The sequence below is a fragment of the Eumetopias jubatus genome, unplaced genomic scaffold, assembly GCF_037043125.1.
Source record: "Eumetopias jubatus isolate StellerSeaLion01/CBP00866 unplaced genomic scaffold, mEumJub1_p1.0 scaffold_1, whole genome shotgun sequence".
Classification (NCBI taxonomy): domain Eukaryota; kingdom Metazoa; phylum Chordata; class Mammalia; order Carnivora; family Otariidae; genus Eumetopias; species Eumetopias jubatus.
The window spans coordinates 18530105-18551217 of NW_028274807.1; the positions used below are offsets into that span (position 1 = coordinate 18530105).

Below are 21113 nucleotides of genomic sequence, written 5' to 3' on the forward strand. Positions count from 1 at the left end.
TGCTTTTTAAATGCTTGGGGATAAAGACTTTTGGAGGAAATATTAATTCTAAATAATTTACCATACCTTGGTGACCATGAGGCATAGATCATTCATTATGAAAAACAAAGTGTAATTAATAGCATCAAAACTATAAATGTTGGGGCGCTTGGGTGGCTCAGTCGGTTAAGCATCTGCTTTTGGCTCAGATCATGATCTCAGGGTCCTGGGATAGAGCCCTATGTCAGGCTCAATGCTCAAGGGGGGGGTGCCTTCTTCTCCCTCTCCCTCTGCCCACCCCCCTCCCCCACTCATGCACTCTTTCTCTCTATCTCAAATAAATAAATAATCTTAAAAAAGGAAAAAACCATTGATGTTTAGCAAAGAAGGGCCATTTTTTTAATTTCATCCCTGATTTGTGTTTTAATTCATGTTAAATTTCCAGTTTACAGAAGTTTTTTCCTTTGAGTGTAAACATTTAAAAAATATTTTATCTTTCAAAAATGCAAAATATGACTCAAATACATCCTAACTTTTTAAACAGGGCACACCTTCTACCATATATTAATCTGTTCTTGATGCTCAGACATTGTTAAGATGTGCTGGACTCTAAGACCTTATTAAGAATGCCCCAAGGGTGCCTGAGTGGCTTCAGTTGGTTGGGCTTCTGACTCTTGATTTCAGCTCAGGTCATGATCTCGGAGGTCATGAGATGGAGTCCCACATTGTGCTCCACGGTCAGCAGGGTATCTGCTTGAGATTCTCTCCCTCTTCCTCAGCTTCTCCCCGACTGTCTCTCTCACTCCCTAAAAAAAAAAAAAAAAAAAAAATGAAAAATAGAATCTTAAAAAAAAAGAATGCCCCAAGTTGATATGGGGTTCTTTGGGGTTTTTTTTTATTATTATGATTTATCTGTATTATTTTATTATGTTCCAAAATTATTATAATACCATCATTCTTTAACACCTATCACTTCATATAGTTACCAAAAGATTTTTTCCTTGTAATGAGAACTTTTAGGAACTACTCTGTTACCAACTTTCAAAAATACCATACAGCATTAATTACAGTTATTTCCTTTGTGTATATACTCAGAAGTGGAATTGCTGGATCATATGATAGTTCTACTTCTAGTGTTTTGAGGATCCTCCATAGTGTTTTCCGTAGTGGCTGCACCAACTTACATTCCCACCAGCAGTGCATGAGGGTTCCCTTCACTCCACATCCATGCCAGCATTTCTCTGTTGTCATGTTGATGATGACGATTCTAACAGGCATAAAGTGATATCTCACCGTGGTTTTGATTTGCATTTCCCTGATGATCAATGATGTTGAGCACCTTCTCGTGTACCTGCTGGCCATCTGGATATCCTCTTTGGAAAAATGTCTGTTCAGGTCCTTTGCCCATTTTTAATTGGGTTATTAGCTTTTTTGCTATTAAGCTGTATGAATTCTTTATGTATTTTGGATATTAACCTCTTATCAGATACATGATTTGCAAATATTTTCTCCCATTCTGCAGGCTGCCATTCCATTTTGCTGATTTTACGATATGGAGTTCTCGTAGGTGTGTTTTATCCCCTTTGTCATTGATTTTTTTTCACAGTTGACCTTATGTCATTTTATTGAATTTGCTGCTTCAAAATTCCTTTGGGCTAAAGAGAATGTTAATAGACAAGTAATAGAGCTAAAAACACAGCTAAAAATAGAGACTTTTACAATAGTTTTAAAAATTAGAATAAATAAGCAATGTGGGAGGAACTGAAAGTTTCTTCCATTTTTTTTTTTTAAAAGTGCACATTTCAGGGTTTCTTTTTGCCCCAACTTCTTTTTGCATGGATTTGTAAAATTTAGATTTTTCCAGAGGTATATTTTTTTTCTCCTTTGTATCCTATGCTTTAGTTGTAAAAATTACCTGAAATAAGTAATATCCAGACAAGTGCTTTATTGTGACTTTTAAAAAAAATGCTACATTCTCAGGGGCAAGCTGATGATTTCTGTCAGCTGCTTATTAGATGTCCTAAATCTCCAAGAGGCCATGGCACTGATGTTTTTCAGGAGTGGTCTCCAGGCAACGGGATTCCCATCATTACTACAGAGGACACAAAAGTGAACAGAAATGAGATGAGATGGTTAGGTTGAAGAAAGCAAGAATGCAAAAAGAAATTTAGATGTATTTGAGATATATATATCAGAATGTTCTAGTGTCTTAGAAAGAGAAGTTAAAAGGAAAAATTTTAATCTAGAATTTCTTAGACTATGAAATTTGTATTTATTTGGGACTTGTCTAATAACATTTAGATTTTTATCAATAAAATGTAATGCAAAATACTCTGAAAATATAATTTTGATTCAATCTGATGAAATGCTCAAATGACTTTTTTCTTTTTTTTTTTTTAAGACTAAAATAAGCAGTTTTGGAAGGCAGGACTTAAATATTTGAATGTATGTCCCACCACACAGGAGCAGACACGAAATTATCTCACCAAAATCCTAAATAAATGAGGTCCCTGAATATTCTCTCCACTATTATAGTATTTCCAAGTTTTTTAATGGTAATAAAATTACCTTACTGAAATTAGAATCTACCTACTCCTACTTTTATTTTCCTTATCCACTTACCTCCAGAATCAAGTATAAAATAGATACTTTTAACTACAGTGAATACACTCAGACCATATTCATAAGGAAAAGTATAAACATTTGGGGAAAGAACTAGCACATGTGAATAAAGAATAAAAAGAAAAATTGTCATAAAAAATATGAATCTACAGGAGCACAGCATGACCGGTTCCACATGGTATTAAAGATTAGAGAATTTAAATTAAATGTCTTAGCTTTAACATTAGCTACAGCTCACTGGTGTATTACAACATAAAGACAAACAATATGGCAAAGAAAATAAACTTGGAGTTAAATATATTATAAATGGACTTAAGACACCTCTTTTATACATACAAGGAATCAGAGCTCTCTCAAAGAAAAGACAGGACTGCAGTATCTAATCCTTATAGGTACAAAGACCAAGAGAAATTTTAAGGGCCAAAATAATTTAACCACTTGCTATTTGCTGGAGGGTTTACAGCCTGGAATAATTAGCGTACAGGAAGGAAACAGTGACTTTAACTTTCTTTTAAAATCCTCAAATTCATAAATAACAGACTTCTCTCTCATTGCTCTCTAAATGTAACTTACTCCTGTCAAACTTGCTATGCGTTTTCATCTGCTCCCTGACTATCCTCCAAAGCAAGCAATATTCATATCTCCATTTCATCTCTTTTTGCAAGACCAATAACATAAAAAGCAGTTATCAAATTTATATATAGCAAGTGAATTCTGCCCATGCTGCATTTTGAATCCAGGGGAAAGTATCTTTGATCTCTTTGCCTTGGTTTTATTTCGAACATCTCTGTCTTTGGTCCCTTGCCTTCCTGTATAGACTATTCTAAAATTTCAAGGCATACGTTATATCCTGGGTGTATAAACCAGTGCTTTATTTTAAAAATTTAGCTGGGTGGCTCAGTCAGTTAAGCAGCTGCCTTTGACTCAGGTCATGATCCCAGAGTCCTGGGATCGAATCCTGCATCGGGCTCCCTGCCAAGCAGGGAGCCTGCTTCTCCCTCTCTCACTCCCCCTGCTTGTGTTCCCTCTCTCGCTGTCTCCCTCTCTGTCAAATAAATAAATAAAATCTTTTAATAAATAAATAAATAAATAAATAAAAATTTAGCTGGATTTTTTTAAGATGCGAAGACTATTTCACTATTAATGTGTTTATGGTCTTGGGTTGTCGGCTTTTGCTATTGCTTTTATTTTTCTCCTTAAATATTATGCATATTCCTTTCTACCATAATGCACTGGTGTACTAGGGCAAACAAGCCAAGATCCGTTGCTGTATGATTTTTCCACATTTGTTAAAATATACTTATCCATTGATACTTTTCAATTATACTCGTCAACTATCATGGTGTGCTCTTCATCTTCAGTACATTTTGCAGTCCATCATTAATTCTTCCAGTACTTCAGAGAGGTAGATAAGTGGGCATTACTGGTCAGATTTTCATTTGGTCTAACTGTGGGAATCTGTCCATCAAGAGAACAAAATGAAATTGAGACCCATTGCTGTCACTCTACAGATGAGGAAATGAGACCAAAAGAGGAAGTGGGGAACCAAGAGGAAAAAGACTCTGTGTGAATGGAGTGGAAGAGCGTTTTCATTCTACCTCTCAGTCCTGGGTCTTTCGTATTTATCTGGTTACAGACCTTTCTCTGGGCCAGGGAAAACAAATGGAACCTGTATGTGATGCATTCTGTACAGAAATTTTTCTAGGAATTTTAAGATGTGACAAAATGAAAGAAAAATGCTGTTTAATAACCACACCATGATTGGTGTAGCCTAAATTTAGCACTAGGGAACAGGGGCAGCATCTATGCAGAATGGTCCTTTGCCACCTTATTGATTGTATTCTGAGGAAATTACCAGGATTTCTCAGAGGAAATGTCTGCCCTTTTCTTTGAACGTCTAAACGGTACATTGAACATGCGTGATGTTCCGTAGATAAGCAGAATTCAACTCTATCCCATTACCTCTTTACAGGAAGCTTTTCCCCTGCAATGGCTGAAAATTTGGCAGATCTGTGACTTTCCTGTTCACTCTTAGTCCCTAAGTCTTCTGAGTCCAAAGCAGTCTCCTGTGGAAATTGTTGATGTCTAATCTAAGATGTGAACATTTCAGACTTCAGGCCGGGCTTCTCCCCATCTTCTAGCTGCAGGCAGTATTTGGTAGGTCCACTGTGTTCAGGGGGAGAAACGTAGCCAATTGATTTCTTCTCCCACTCATTTCCTGCCCAGTGGGTCCCCTCCTCCCAGCGCATGCCCCACCGGTGTAAAAGCTCAGGAGGGCAGAGTGAAGAGAAGGGCACAGGAAAGTTCTGTCACTTCCTGATTCTTTGCTGGCTTCTAAGCCTGTGTTGGGCCCCTCTGACGGCAGTCTCCAGGACTTAGAACTTCTCCCCTGCTGGTTTGGTGGACTTGCTGGTATCTCATTCAGGTGGCCACTGTCCCTTTCTCTCTGCACCACCTCCTGGCCTTCCATCATCCATTCCACACGCAGACTTAGCACCCTCCCCTATTACAACCCTGCTGCCCCCATGTGGTCTCCTTAGGACCTAGAACAGCTCCCCGCTGACTCTACTCCACATGGCCCACATCTGGTCCACAGATAGTCAAGTCCATAACTATTGTGGACTGAATGTTTGTGCCCTGCCCCCAACCCACACATCCTAATCTCCAATGTAAGGATATTAGGAGGTGGGGCCTTTGGGAGGTGATTAAGTTTAGAAGAGGTCATGAGGGTGAAGCACCCATGATGGAATTAGTGTCGGTTGCTAAGAAGAGGAAGAGACCCTGGAGCTTTCTTTCCCTGCCATGTGGGGATACAGTAAGACAGGAACAAGATAGAAGGAGAACCCTCACCAAAAACCAAATCTGCCAGAACCTTGATCTTTGACTTCCCAGTGTCCAGAATGGTCTGTTGAGAAATAAATGTCTGTGGTTTAAGTCACCCAGTCTGTGGTATTTGTTATAGCAGCCTGAGCTGACTAAGACAGGGCTCGGTATTTGCCTGAGGTGCAAATTCCCTATCCCCAGCCCTTTCCCCCTCCCTCCCTGCACTGCCATAGACCCCTCCTCTGCCAAGAAAATATTGCATTCATTCCTTTTTCCTCCCTTCCCAGCATCTCTTCCCATTCTTCAAGACCATGATTCTTCTCCTTCCACCAGTCTGATCCACTCACTGATACTTTGGCATTCCATGTACATTCAGACCCAGCAGCTTTTCATGAATATAACTTCTTGCTTGGCTGTCCAAGCTCATTTCTGGCCTCTCACTCATGAATGCCCTTGGATTCTGCTCTCCTGGCCTTTTGCAGTGTCTCAAATGCACTGTGTTCTTTCCCTCCCCGTGTGTCTTTCTCTTGCCTTGTTGTATTAGTTACTTGTGGATGCTATAACAAATTACCAAACTGTTGCTTAAAACAACAGAAATTTATTTTCATATTTCTGGGGACAGAAGTCCAAAATCAAGGTGCCAGCAGGGTCATGCTTCCTCTAGAGGCTGTAAAACCTCTTCCAGTTTCTTGTGGTTGTTGACATTCCTTGGGTTCATGCTCACACCTCTGTCTCCATGATCACGTTGCCTTCTCTTCTTCTGCCTGTCAAATCTCCCCTATGTGTCTCCTGTAAGGATACTTGTCACTGGATTTAGAATCCATCCAGATAATCCAAGGTGATCTCTTGATCTCGAGATCCTTAATTTAATTACATCTGTAAAGACTCTTTCCAAATAAGGTAACGCTCATAGGTTCTGGGAACTGGGACAGGGACATATCTTTTTGGGACATCATTCCATCACTATACTTGCCAGTGACTTACTTCATTTCTTTTGCAACCTCCCAGGTGGTGTCCCTGTCTCCATTTTGGCCTCTTGTGATTATTTATTATTCTCTGACATCTTCCTGAAACACTATTCCTGCCACTGACCCTTCTGCGTTCCAGTCTCCCCTTTACCTTGGCTTTCAAAGTCCTTCATGATCTCATCTCAGTTTAGTTCACCAAACTCATCTGCACTAGTCAGATGCCTTCCTGCTATCAAAACTGTATACAGTGCTTGCTCTGCTGAACGTTTCTTTCTTAAAATATGCCCTTTCTCTTTCTTGCTTTCCCACAGGTTATTTCTTCTTCCTGAGTACTTTCTTTTCTTCCTTGGCTAACTCACCTTTCAAATATCATTTTAATTACCACTTCCTTAATATTTCTTACTATCTTGTTGTTTAGCTGTCTTTCTTCCCTGGTAGAGAAGCCAGTCAGACACCTTCCAGGTCACTGTTGTGTCCACAGCTCCTAGACACACACCTGAATATGTACTTCATCCATAGGTGATGAATACATGACGAGATGTGTCCCTCACTCTTTCAAGAACTTATCAAATGTAAAAGATGAAAGCTGATGACAAATTTAGCTGCTTGAAATTTCAAACCAAATGAAAATATATGACACAAGTGAAATAAGGGAAGTCAGTGTGAGATTCAATTCAGACTTCTAATTCAGTGGAGAGCATAAAATCAATATTTACACCTGAGTCTCCTGAAAGATCCATGTTTTGCTTGTCTTCCAGTGTAGAAAGAATGTGTATTTCTTATGTTTTGAAACATATTTAGGCACCTTAATCTTAAATTGATTGATCCCCCCAAAAAGCAATTATTAGTTTCACACTGTCATAATACTATTTTTGAAGGGGAAGAACAGTGTGTATGACTCCTTCTCAGCTTGATCAGATGACATGAGCCACATTTCACTGAGTCCATGGCATTTTAATTACTTGAACTTAAAACAGTAAAAAAAAAAAACAAATTATATTTATTAGCCTCATGTGGTGCTAGAACTTCCCTTAGGGAATGATACAAGAAGCAAACTATCCTCTAGTAGCAGAAGGGAAAAAAAGAGGTCAAGATTTATGGAATGGAGCCGAAAGGCCCTATGACTATTTTTCTCTGTTGGCACGCTTCTCATAGCACTACCGCTAGCTGATTTGCTTTAAAAAATGACCTTGTCTGTCTTATAGAATAAAACCCAAATTCTTGTTAAAGGGTTTATTTTATGTTCTATGACTTCAGTGATAGAAGATTGATGAAACAATCTTAGAAATCATGAAATGGGGACGCCTGGGTGGCTCAGTCGGTTAAGCGTCTGCTCAGGTCATGATCCCAGGGTTCTGGGTTCGAGTCCCACATCAGGCTCCCTGCTCAGCAGGAGGCCTGCTTCTCCCTCTGCCTGCTGCTCCCCCTGCTTGTGCTGTCTCTCTCCCTCTCTCTGGCAAATAAATAAATAAATAAATAATAATAATAAAGAAATCATGAAATGGTGAATTGACTGACATAATCTCAAACTGTTTACATGAAATCAGTTATTGGTGTTTTTCCCTAAAAATTTTTATGATTTGGATTTCCTCATGAAGGTACATTGATGGGAAAGGCATCATTTTTAAATTAAATATGAGCAGATATGTGAATATTTTAAGGACCACTCAAAAATCATTAAGACTCTTGACTTTGATTTCAAGTAAAGAGGAAAAAATAGAAAGCTTTTATGCAATGCAACTTAGTGTACCTAAAGTGAGTATTCTTTAGTAACCTTTCCACAGTATCAAAAGCAAGTAATTAATATGTTACTGTCCAATCAATACCTGTCATTACCAGCAGATATTTTCAAGTTTGTCATCCCACTGAATCTTAGCAGTCCAAAAACAGGAGCAATTTGGGTGACAGTTATAAATGACTAAAGGAAATTAAAAGACACCTTCTCTTAAGATTCATTCACGTCTGGTAGGAAACTGATCTTCCTTGCTAAATGTGGGTTAGATCATAAATAGAATAGGACATTGGATAAACAATGGGTCAGAATCAATCTGGCAGTTTTTACGTTGCTGGGTTAAACTTTCTCCCCATTTGGGAAGAACTGATCTGCCTACTGTCATGGTCCAACATCTTTTAATGACTATACTTGAGGAGAAAATGTTGCAAGCATTGTTTAGTTTCTATGTTTCTGTAACATTTTGTTATTAATTTTGTATATTACCAATCAGAAATAATTTTCTATGTTAAATATTAATTTTGTGATTTCTTCTCATACTTGAAGTGCATTTGGTAGATTTGAGAAGACGAAATAAAATGAGAACTGAAAAGAAAATAAGGATAGTATTCATAACAATATTCCTTCCATGTAATCTCTATAAATGGAAATGTTTTGACTTAAACTGCTGTCTCTCTTTTGTTGAGAAATTGCTGCTAAAATCACCTTTTTTCCCCATTCCACATAACTGAGTCCAGCTGACTTTTTCCTTCTGGGCTCCGACCTTTACTTTCTGAACCAATTTCAACTAAGGCAGAAAGCCCGTAAGCAGCTTTATGCTCTCTTTGTTACTCTAAGTCATTGATTCTCCACTTTGGCTCATATTAACACCACTAGGGTCACTTTAAAAATATAACACTATCTGGATCTCATCCCCAGAGACTATGATTTAATTGATTTGGGTTAGGGCTCAGGCCTCAGTATTTTTGTGATTTGATTTAAATCTAATATGAATCCAGAGTTGAGGACTATAGCCTTCATTCCAAGACAAAATGAGATTGGCTTTCATATTCTATACCAAATCAGGTGCCCTGTGGGGCCTGTTCAGCTGTATAATTCTGGGAGCCTGATAAGCACACCTGGGTCCTTGGAAGTTTCATCTGTCTTGGAATGTGGTATTTCTAGGGCCCACCAATGGACTACATTTTGTTTCCTGAGTTGAAACTTCTTACAGTGTTTCATTCTAATAACAAAATTCTTGCCCCCAAAACTCAATCTCGTTGAGGTCAAGTCACAGAACTCATTAGTAATGAAAACTGGATTTAAATGCTGGTATTTTGAATTCATATCCTGTGCTCCAAATCACACCAATGCATTAATCAGGATAGTTAGGCTATGCAGAAACTGATAAAACCTGAAATCTCAGTGGCTTGGCCCAACACCATTTTATTTCTTGAGCCCATCAGCAGCTCACCTGTGTGCCTCTCTCAAGCCATGACGCAGTGACTCAGCCTCCTTCCATATTGTGAACGCACCATCCCAGAATCCTTTGCTTCCCGACACCCAGGCAGGCTGGGGTAGTAGAAGGTGAGGAAGAAAAACCAAATCTTAACTAACCTTGACAGGAAGTGACACATCTCTTCCTTTAATATTCTGTTGGGAAGAATTGTTCACATGGCCCCCTCCCCTCCAAGATGCAGGAGAAGCTAGGAAATGTAGAGGAACACATGGCTATTACTGTTTCTACAGCAAACCTGCTGCCCACAGTTACCTGCCTTAGGTGGATCCGCAGAACTAAAGATTATTACTCCCTTAATTCCCTGTGACTGTGTTGCTCCTTATTAAATCTGCTTCCTTCTGCCCAATCAGCATTAATTTGTCAGAAGAATCTTCAATCTATAGTAATCACTTACACTGTAATTTGCTATTCTGCCTGTCCACACAGGCAATATAAGCTACTTGAATAAATACGGTTTGCCTTGTTCTGGCAGGCTACACACTTTATATTGGCTAATTTTCTTCTTCCCAGTAGAAGAATTGTTATTTCTCAGGCCACTCCTCCACCCTTTAGTCTGCCCTAATAGTTGGGACAGGATGAAGTTTGCCTGAGACATGGAAAAAAGACAAAACCATGGTATGAGGACACTCTGCTAGTTCCAACCAGGCATAATTCCTTTCCTGTAAGTTGCATGGCTGTAAGAGTGAGTAGCCCCCTGACCTATTGGAATTTCAAAGAATGCAGTGAAACATTGAGGCATATTATAATAGCTACTCTGAAAAAATGCACAGAATCTACCTGATTTTTGAATCTTTTATTCTCTTTATAAAAAAATACCATGTAAGATGTCCTCCATACTAACTATTGCATCATGGTTATAGGTATTTTTGTCAAGATGCTTGAGACAAAACTATATCCAAAGTAGAAATAATTAAGAGCTGACTAGATAATATGAGTATATGCAGTTATAATTACTTATGTAACATATGTAATGCTACCTAGATGATTAATTACATCTCCACAGACTTGAGATTGTTGCTTATACTGGCAATAAGTGAGAGACAAAATAATGAAAAGAGGTATTCTCTTCCCACCTCAGAATTGGAGGCGATGTTGGAGGAAAGATTTGTGCAAAGAATTATAGTTTAGATTACAATTAGTCAATATTCATAAAATTCTGTTCTTGTTGGACTATAATTAATTATCACATTGAAATTTAACTCTCTTCTAATCTTTTCTTAATGTTCATTAGGCTGAGATTTCCACCTCTGGTTTGCTTTCCTTTGCTTGACCTGCCGCAGCTGTATTATTAAAGCGGAATTTCTGCTAATTGGCTGTGGTAGTAGGGAGCTGGAGGGGACCTCTGGCATCATCTGATCCAATTAGATTCTAACTGCACAAAGACCTGAATCAGAAGATCAGACTTCATGAAGCAATCTAAAAATAACTTAAAGATTATTATTTTTACTATACATTTTACAGAGGTTTAAGGACAGTTGTTTCAGAGAAGGACAATTAAGAGTTCATTGATTATACAAATAAAGCAAACCTCCTATCCATGCATGCTCCTTATGCTAAAAATTTATGTAATACAATATTAAAGAGTAGATATGCCTCTATAAATATAATTCGTCTTTGGAAAACACACCTGGTTAAAGTCAGACCAGTGGTCAACAAGGGTAAAGAAAGTTTATCCCCTGTCCTCTATATGGCACCTTCTGGGCCAGACCCTTCCTTTCTTCCCTATGACAGGTCTCTTCTTTGGGAGAGGTAAGAGTTCTGGTGAACTAAATCCCGCTGAAGTATCACACACTTAGAGGGCACTGTTCCACAGTAGAATAAGCTGCTTTCAGATTCAGTGACTTTTAATTCCTGGGAGTGTCCCAAAGCTTTGGGTGACTGGTGGGTGGCACAGAATTATGATAATCCTTTTGGAGTTTGAACTTGATGACTTTAAGGTATTGCTAACTCTACTTTCTATGTTGTTCTTGAACTCCCTCCTCTCTACCTTCTTCCCTACCCCACTACCACGGTCAGGTTCAGCCTCTCACCATCTTTTGGCCAGATAATTACAATGATCTTGTAATAGGACTGCCTGGTCACAGCATGGTACCCAGCAACTCCACTCCACGTTACTCTTAGACTGACTCATACTTACAGCTTTTCACTTGTTTTCCATTAATTCCAATAAAAAGGCTTGAGAGTGTCATTGAAGATCCTCCTGATCTGCCCCTTAAACCCCAGCTCAGTCTCCAGCTTCACCTCTCTTCTATTCCAGCATCTCTTGACTTTCCCTTAAACATATCACGATATATTACATTCCTATAGCCTTTATATGTTGTTCTTTTGATCTTAAATGTGCCCTGCTGTAATACCCTCAATTCCCTTTAAGTCCTACTCTTCCTTTATTTTTTCTTAAAGATTTCTTTATTTGATGGAAAGGAGGGGCAAAGGGAGAGAGAGAGATAGTCCCAAGCAGACTCTGAACTGAGCGCAGAGACTGACATAGGACTTGATCTCACAACACTGAGATCACAACCTGAGCCTAAACCAAGAGTCGGATGCCCAACCGACTGTGCCACCCAGCTGCCCCAATTTCTGATCTTCTTTTAAAATTCAGAAGGGGTTTACCTCCCTCAGGAATCCACCCCCCAAACACACTTATATACCCACACCCTCTTTCATTCATACTCTCACATACACCCAATCTCTACTCATACAAGCCAGCACACACACTATCACATTTGGATTAGACACTGTCCTCTGCTCTCATAGAACCTGGTCTATGCTTCCCCGTTTGCACTTAATGCCATGCATTATAATTACATGCATGTCTGTGTCTTCCTCAGCTTTTGTCTTTCTTGAATTTCCAATATCAGATCTAAGTTAGAAGAGATACTAAAAGGTGTTTGATATTGCATAATTTATGATTCTCTCCAACCTTGAGATTAAATATTTTTTGAAATAGAGCTCATGCTGTCTCTCTCAAATAATAAATAAAATCTTTAAAAAAAGAGAGAAGAAATAAGTGTTTGTGAGAATGTAGAGCCAAAGGAACCCTTGTGCACTCTTAATGCCGTCATTGTGGAAAAGAGTATGAAGATTCCTTGAAATATATATTTTTTGTATTTATGTATATTATATATGAATTGTATATTACATATTTATGTATATTATGTGTTTATATATGTATATACATACGATGGAATATTACTCAGCCACAAGAAAGGATAAGATCTTGTCATTTGCAACAACATGGATGGGCCTAGAGTGTATAACGCTAAGTGAAATAAGTCCGGCAGAGAAAGATAAATACCATATGATTTCACTCATATGTGGAATATAAAAAACGAAACAAATGAACAGGCAAGAAAAGCAGAAACAGACCCATAAATATAAAAAACAAATTGGTGGTTGCCAGAGAGGAGGGAGATGAGGGATGGGCAAAATGGGTGTAGGGGAGTGGGAGGTACAGGCTTCTGGTTATGAAATGAATATGTCACGGGGACAAAAGGTACAGCATAGGCAATACAGTCAGTGGTACTGTATGGTGACAGGTGGTATCCACACCTGTGAGCATAGCATAACTGTAGAGCGGTCTAATCACTATGTTTTCCACCTGAACCTATTGTCACATTGTATGTCAACTATATTTCAATGAAACAAATAAATACTTTCATTACAGAGAAAGAATTTTGTGGGTGATACTTCCTTAATAGTTTAATAAATGTGAGTGAGAGAGCTTAATTCATTGATTTATTAAAGATTTCTTGAGCACCTTCAATATGAATAGGAATAGATTTGGAATCATATATCTGTGTATGTGAATGACATATTACTTTTGCCCTGAAACCTAAGTAATATTAACAGCTGTGTCTTTATAAAGATATTTATCACAGTTTTCATCTCTCCTAAAAAGGTGTTTCTATATTTTACTTTAAAAAAATCACTTCACAGAGTGTCTAGGTGGCTCAGTCAGTTAAGTATCTGACTCTTGATTTTGGCTTAGGTCATGATCTCAGGGTCCTGAGGTCAAGCCCTGTATTGGGCTCTGCACTCAGCAGGGAGTCGGCTTGAGATTCTCCCTCTCCCTCTGCCCCCCTACCACATTCTCTCTCTCTCTCTCTAAAATAAATAAATCTTTAAAAAAAATCACTTCACAACTTTAAACAATACCTTTTCCACAGTATTTTATTTTTCAAAAATACATTATCAGAGTAGACATACTTTTTCCTATTCTTCCCTCTAAGTGCAACTTTAGAACCCTAGACGTTATATATAAAACAAACCAGAAAAGTCTAAAAGGTGAAGAGGATTGATCAGCTAGGATCTCATGGCCCGAAGGACACAAGAGTGAGTTCCCTGGGTTTTCTTTTTGCCTCATTTATCACAGACTTGGAGGTAACTGGCACCCTAGAAACACCAATGGGCACTTACAATAAAAGCCCCAACAGCAGCCTAATCTCTCTAGCGGCAGCACCCAGGAAGAGGCAGCCTAGCAAGACAGAAAACTTTTAGACAGTAACAATTTGACTACGGCCAAACACTGAAGGGAAAAAAAATACAGCCCCACACTACATCTACCAGCAAAGGTCGAGTGGGGAGCCCACACAGAACAGAAGAACTATAAGACATGTGGAGCAAAACTGATGGGAATGAAAGGAGAAATAGACAAATCTTCCATTATAGTTGGAGACTCCAACATCCCTCCCACATCAATTAGGGAACAACTGGACAGAAAATCAACAAGGATACAGAAGAACTGAACAACCAACTGAATCTAATCAACATTTCTCAGATACCTTCTTCAACAACAGGAGAATATACAAAACCCCAAAATACTCCCAAATAAGCATAACCAACTAATTTTTTACGAAAGTGCAAAAGCAATGCAGTCGAGGAAGGATAGTGTTTTCAATAAATAGTACTGGAGCAGTTGGATATCCATAGGCAAAAAACTCAACCTCAAACTCAACCTGGCACCTTATCCCAAAATTAAACCAAAGTGGATCATAGGTTTAAATATCAAACATAAAACTAATAAATCTTTTAGAAGGAAACATAGGAGAAGAAGTCTTCAGAACTTAAGGCTTGGTGAAGAATTTGTAGGCATGACACCAAAAGCACAGTCCATAGTAGAAAAAATCGAAAAATTGGACTTTATTAAAATTTAAAAACATTTTTCTCTGCAAAAGATTCCGTTAAGAGGATGAAAAGACAAACTACAGACTGAGAAAATGTTTGCAAACAATGTATCTCATAAAGGACTTGTATCTCGAGTTTATAAAGAACTCTCAAAAATTCAATAGTAAAAACACAAACAATCCAATTAGAACATGAATAAAAGGCATGAAGGGACATTTCACTGAAGAAGATACATAAATGGCAACTAAGTCCATGAAAAGATGTTCACCCTCCCTGGTCATGAGGGAAATGTATGTTAAGATCACAATGAGATATCACTACACACCCGTTGAAATAGCTAAAATTAAAAATAATGACAACACCAAATGCTGGCAAGGATGGAGAGAAACTGGATGTCTCATACTCTACTGGTGGGAATATAAAATAGTACAACCATTCTGGAAAATACTTTGGCAGTATTTTTAAAAATTGAACATATTCTTATCAAATAACCCAGCAATCCCACTTTGGGGCATTTATCCCAGAGAAATGAATACATATGTTCACACAAAACCTGAATATGATTGTTCATGGCAGCTTAATCTGCAAAAGCCAAAACTGGAAATAACCAAAATGTCCTGCAAATAGGTCATGGGTTAACAAAATATGCTATCTCCATATCATGAAATATTATTTAATAATAAAAAAAGAATGTATTAGTATGCACAAAAGCTAGGAGAGATTCCAAGGGCATTGTGCTGAGTAAAAAAAAAGTCCACCTCGAAAGGTCACATACTACATGATTCCAATTGAATGACACTCTTAAAATGACAAAATTACAAAAGTGGAGAACAGAGTAGTGATTTGAGCAGTTATTAATGGTGGGGAGGAGGGTGGTGCGTGTGACCGTAAAGGAGTAGCACAAGGGAAATCTTTCTGATGATGGAGTAGTTTTGTACCTTGCTTGCCATAGTGATTCCATGATCTCTGCATGTGTTCAAATGACACAGAACAATACACACACTTTACACTAATGTCAATTTCCTGATTTTAACGTTGTACTCTAGTCACCTGAGATGTAACCACTGGGGAGTGCTGGGTGGAGGGTACACAGGCCCTCTCTGTACTTCTTTTATAACTGTCTGTGAACCTGTACATATTTCAAAAAAAAAAGTTTAAAAAGGAAAATATATATGCTCTGCAGTCCATTCTTTCAGAGAAAAATACATTCCCTACATTTTTTCAAGATGTTTATGATGCCAAATTTCTCAAGTTAATAGATTCTCTCTTTCCGACAGTTGACAAAACCGAATTATTTATATGCCAGAAGGTTACTGTTTATTGTTTCTTTTAATTGATAATGGAGTAAATAATTCCATAAATGTTATACTTGCCATGTCTTTAATAACTAATTTACAGTTGCTAATGGGTATCAAAAGATCAAGGACACCAAAATCATGATTTAATCAGAAACCTCATTTAACACATTAGTTGCAACCTAATTACTGACCTCACAGGCAGGCACTTTTGCTGGAGCTGCCAACAGGAAAACAAAATGTGACTAATTTTCTACTTTCCTCTATTTAAAAAATGAATTAATGAATATAAATATGTCCCAATTTGAAATCTTAACAGCTTCCATAACACTTACTTTGGAAACTCTATGCCTGAATAATTGGGCCATTGATTATTTCTGGAACATAAATTAAGCCCTCCAAATCAATCTTATTTGGACTTCAAAATTACAATAAAAAGGGTTCCAGATTACTTTTTGTTTACTTATTTCAAGTTATCTCCTTTGATATATCTCTCTTTTTTTTAATTATGTTATGTTAATCACCATACATTACATCATTTGTTTTTGATGTAGTGTTCCATGATTCATTGTTTGCATATAACACCCGGTGCTCCATGCAGTACGTGCCCTCTTTAATACCCCTCACCAGGCTAACCCATCCCCCCACCCCCCTCCCCTCTAGAACCCCCAGTTTGTTTCTCAGAGTCCATAGTCTTTCATGGTTTGTCTCCCCCTCCGATTTCCCCTCCTTCATTCTTCCCTTCTTGTTATCTTCTTCTTTTTTTTTTAACATATAATGTATTACTTGTTTCAGAGGTACAGGTCTGTGATTCAACAGTCTTGCAAAGTTCACAGCGCTCACCATAGCACATACCCTCCCCAATGTCTATCACCCAGCCACCCCATCCCTCCCATCCCCCACCACTCCAGCAATCCTCAGTTTGTTTCCTGAGATTAATAATTCCTCATATCAGTGAGGTCATATGTTACATGTTTCTGATTTATGAGATAGATCTGGCCCCAAGGGTTTGGAATGAGAATTACAGATCTGTCTTAGAAAAGTGTCGGATAGATATGTATATGGCACAAAAATAAGAAATTATTTATCTGACAAATGAGTCCAGGGGTACAGATACTTCATGATATGAAATTTGAGAGGAGAGTCAGGTAAGCATCAAGCTGACCTTCATTTAATTAATAAGAAAATTAGGGGGGTGGGAGGTGTTCAGCAACTTGTCCAAAGAACAGTTGGAACCTAGGCAGTCTGGCTTTAGAAATCATGCTTTTATTTTTTTTAAAGATTTTATTTATTTATTTGGCAGAGAGAGATACAGTGAGAGAGGGAACACAAGTGGGGGGAGTGGGAGAGGGAGAAGCAGGCTTCCTGCCGAGCAGGGAGCCGGATGCAGGGCTCGATCCCAGGACCCTGCGATCATGACCTGAGCCAAAGGCAGACGCTTAACAACTGAGCCACCCAGGCATCCCTAGAAATCATGCTTTTAAACCACAAAAATGTTGTTACTGAAGACTTCTTCTGAATGGCCCCACTGTCATAGCAGAGTGAGACTCAGTCTCTGAGCTAAAAGCACCAGATCTTATGGAAATTCATACCCTTATAGGTAAAACCCTAGGCTCCAGCAAAGTGTCACGCTGGCTCATACGTGAAATTGGAGGATCCTTTTAAGGGAGGATCCTTTTAAGGACATGGACCTCTTCACCCTTTTCAATCACTGTATAAGATTCATTCTCTGATGTATCATTACTTTTTTTCTTTTTTGTCATTTGGATATTAGGGTGTTTCTGATATCTTGCTATCAGCAACAATATATTGGCAAACATTCTTATTACATTATTTGTGCCCACATGTGCTGTCTTTCCTCAGAAAGCACTGCTAGAAATGATACTGCTGGTTGAAAATCTACATCTTTTCACAAAGATTTCTCCATTACTTTCCAAAATGTGAACAAATGTAGACTCCTACAAATCATATTATCTACATATAATGATAATGTTGACTCTTGCATGCGGTATTTTTTCTTTCTATGATTTTGTTGTGAGAGATAAAACGTTCTGGAGAAAAACATAACATTAACAGAATAGAGGTTTTGCTTGCATTGCTCCTGAATTTAATGAGAATACCATTTGTCATAACTGTTTTCTGAATAATTTCTTAAAAAACATTTGGTTTTTCTCTGTTCTGTTAAGAAAAAAAAAATTCCAGTTCTACTTTGTGAAGGGTTTTAAGAAAGATAAATGTTAAATTTTATTTACTATTTTGACATTTATCAAGTTGTTTTCAGTTAATGTGTACTTACAGACAATAAATTCTTTGCTGTTCAAGTTAACAGCAGAATGGTTTTTTTAATTATTATTTTAGAAAGCTTATCTGAATAATTGTGTTTTGTATAAATACATGGATTTCTAAGATCAGAATCTGAATGATAGGTTTACTGTACTGGAAGAGGATTCCCTGAGAGCTTATAACTTTTTCTTATCTATTGAAATACACAAAACGATTTACTTGACTGATTCAGGGAATTATCTTTTTTTTTTTAACATTATCCTTAAGGAGATTCGCCAAAGGGCATTTGTCATATAGTCACGGATGTGTATTTGAAAGGCTTATGAGCTTTTTCAATAAATGTACTTTTGTTTTCCTTTTTTAGGGGTACAGCAATTGCTGGCATAGTGTTTGGAATTGTATTCATCATGGGGGTCATAGCTGGAATTGCCATATGTATCTGCATGTGTATGAAAAACAACCGCGGGACCCGGGTGGGCGTCATCAGGACCACCCACATCAATGCCATCTCCTCCTATCCTGGTAAGCACAGGCGCTCTCTCCTTCTGAAGGAAGAGTCAGATTTGTTAGTTATGCTCTACTCCTTGGAGAGAGGAAACATTGAAGACTTTCAATGCAATGATCTCCAAGAATGTAGGGCATTTCTAAATTAATGTAGACTGAACTCTAGCTTTCCATGGAGATTACTTAGATCCAAGTAATAAAATCTAGCTCATATTTGAAGGTATTCACATTTTTAATGCTTGTCTTATTGACTACAATTCCCAACCAGCCAGAGTTAAGAGAAATAGACAGTTCACACCCACTGTGTCTACCTGCCAAAGTTCTGAGAATTATAAAGTATAAGTGACATGTCTTAACAAACTGGCATCTGATTTAATAGGTATGTATGTAAGAAAAAGGATTGAATAAAGTTTTTATGTGTCCTCTGTACGCAAAGAAAACAGTTATAACATAATATGAACATTCTCAACAAAGGACAAAAGTGATACATTAAGAGTTCGACACGTTATTTGTTGAGAATCTGCTAGAAGTTCTACATATAAATATATTGAATACATATGACTCCATAAACAAAATACTGCAATTTGCATTAGGTAATTGCTCAGTGGTGCTTTCTAAGTCAGTCTGTATATGTACCATTTGACATATAAAAAGGAGTCAAGTTTTGAATCTAACACATTCTTAGAAAGATAATTTCCTATTCACAGTCATGTCCTTCCTCAGCCCCTTTAGAGAAGAGTGTCCCTTTTACATGCAATCTGCCCCATGTTTCAATTCTCTAATGACCTTTCCTCTCTTAACTTTTTCCCTATCATCTTCAATTTAAGGGAGCAAATTTCAAATGAATGTGAGAATGATCATTTCTCCTGTTCCTCTTTTTTTTTAATTTTTTATTGTTATGTTAATCACCATATATTACATCATTTGTTTTGTTTTGGTGTAGTGTTCCTCTTTTGTCAGTTCTTCCTCTTCTCCAATATCTTCATGTTGGAGTGTCTCGAGGATCAGACTTGTGTCTTTTTCTAGACTGTATCTACACTTACTTCTTTGGTTATATCATTTGGCCTCATGGTATTAAGTACTATTTACATGCTAATGCCTCCCAAAATTATAAATTTCCATTCCAAACCTCCTTCCTGAATTTCAGATGCATTTGTCCCACTGCCTACTGGACATCTCAGATTGGATGTCTTATAGCTATCTCAAGTTGAACATGTTCAATGCTATACTTCTGATCATCCCCCCAAACCTCCATTCATAGCCTCTATCTTCTCAACTGATGGCATCTCTGGACTTCCAGTAGCTCAGGTCAAAACCTTGGAGTCATCCTTGACTCCTCACCTCTGTCAAACCTACATGCAACATACTAGGAAAAGTTCCAGTCCCATCTTCAAAGTATATACGGTACCTGACTACTCACAGTCCCCATTGCTCTTTCCCTGGTGGGAGCCACCCTCAGCTCTCACCTGCTTTGCTGTGATAACATCCTAACTGCTCTTGCAGGAGCTACCTTTGGCCCTCAGGAGTCTATTCTAAACCCAGTAGCCAGATTGAGCCTTTTAAAGTAGATGTCAAATTATATCATTCTTCTGTTCAAAATCTTCCAATGGCTCTCCATTTTCTCCAGAGAAGGAAAAAGCCAGTGGTTCCTCATTTTATCCAGAGTAAAAAGCAAATTCCTAATCAGGGCTTGCAAGGCAATGCATGCTTTGGCTCCTCTTTTTATTTCTCTCGCTTCATTTTCTTCTCTACTCCCTCTTGCCACTCTGCCTCCAGTCACATACTTTTATGAACAGAGAAACACACTCCATGTGCTCTGTGAACACAACAGGACACACTCCCATCTTAAGGCTCTGCCTAGAACGTGGACTCCCTCACTTAATTCAACTTTTTGATCAAAGATCACCTCCTGAATGAGGCCTGCTCTGTTCTATTTAAGATTGTATTATATCCCAGCCATCAAAAAAACCCAAAATCTTGCCATTTGCAACGACATGGATGGAACTAGAGGGTATTATGTTGAGCTAAATAAGTCAATCAGAGAAAGACATGTATCATCTGATCTCGCTGATATGAGGAATTCTTAATCTCAGGAAACAAACTGAGGGTTGCTGGAGTTGGGGGGGGTGAGAGGGATGGGGTGGCTGGGTGATAGACATTGGGGAGGGTATGGGCTATGGTGAGCACTGTGAATTGTGTAAGACTGTTGAATCACAGACCTGTACCTCTGAAACAAATAATACATTATATGTTAAAAAAAAAAAAAAGAAGAGAGTAGGAAGGGA

At 38.1% G+C, this 21113-nt stretch overlaps 1 protein-coding gene across 1 annotated transcript in view; it reads left to right on the plus strand.

Moving 5' to 3' along the window:
- CYYR1 (cysteine and tyrosine rich 1) overlaps positions 1-21113 on the plus strand; it is an 85479-nt gene that overhangs the window by 54784 nt on the left and 9582 nt on the right. Inside the window, exon 3 of the mRNA XM_028113900.2 lies at positions 18689-18846. Coding sequence (XP_027969701.1) covers positions 18689-18846 — 158 coding nt within the window. The remainder of the gene's footprint in view (positions 1-18688; positions 18847-21113) is intronic.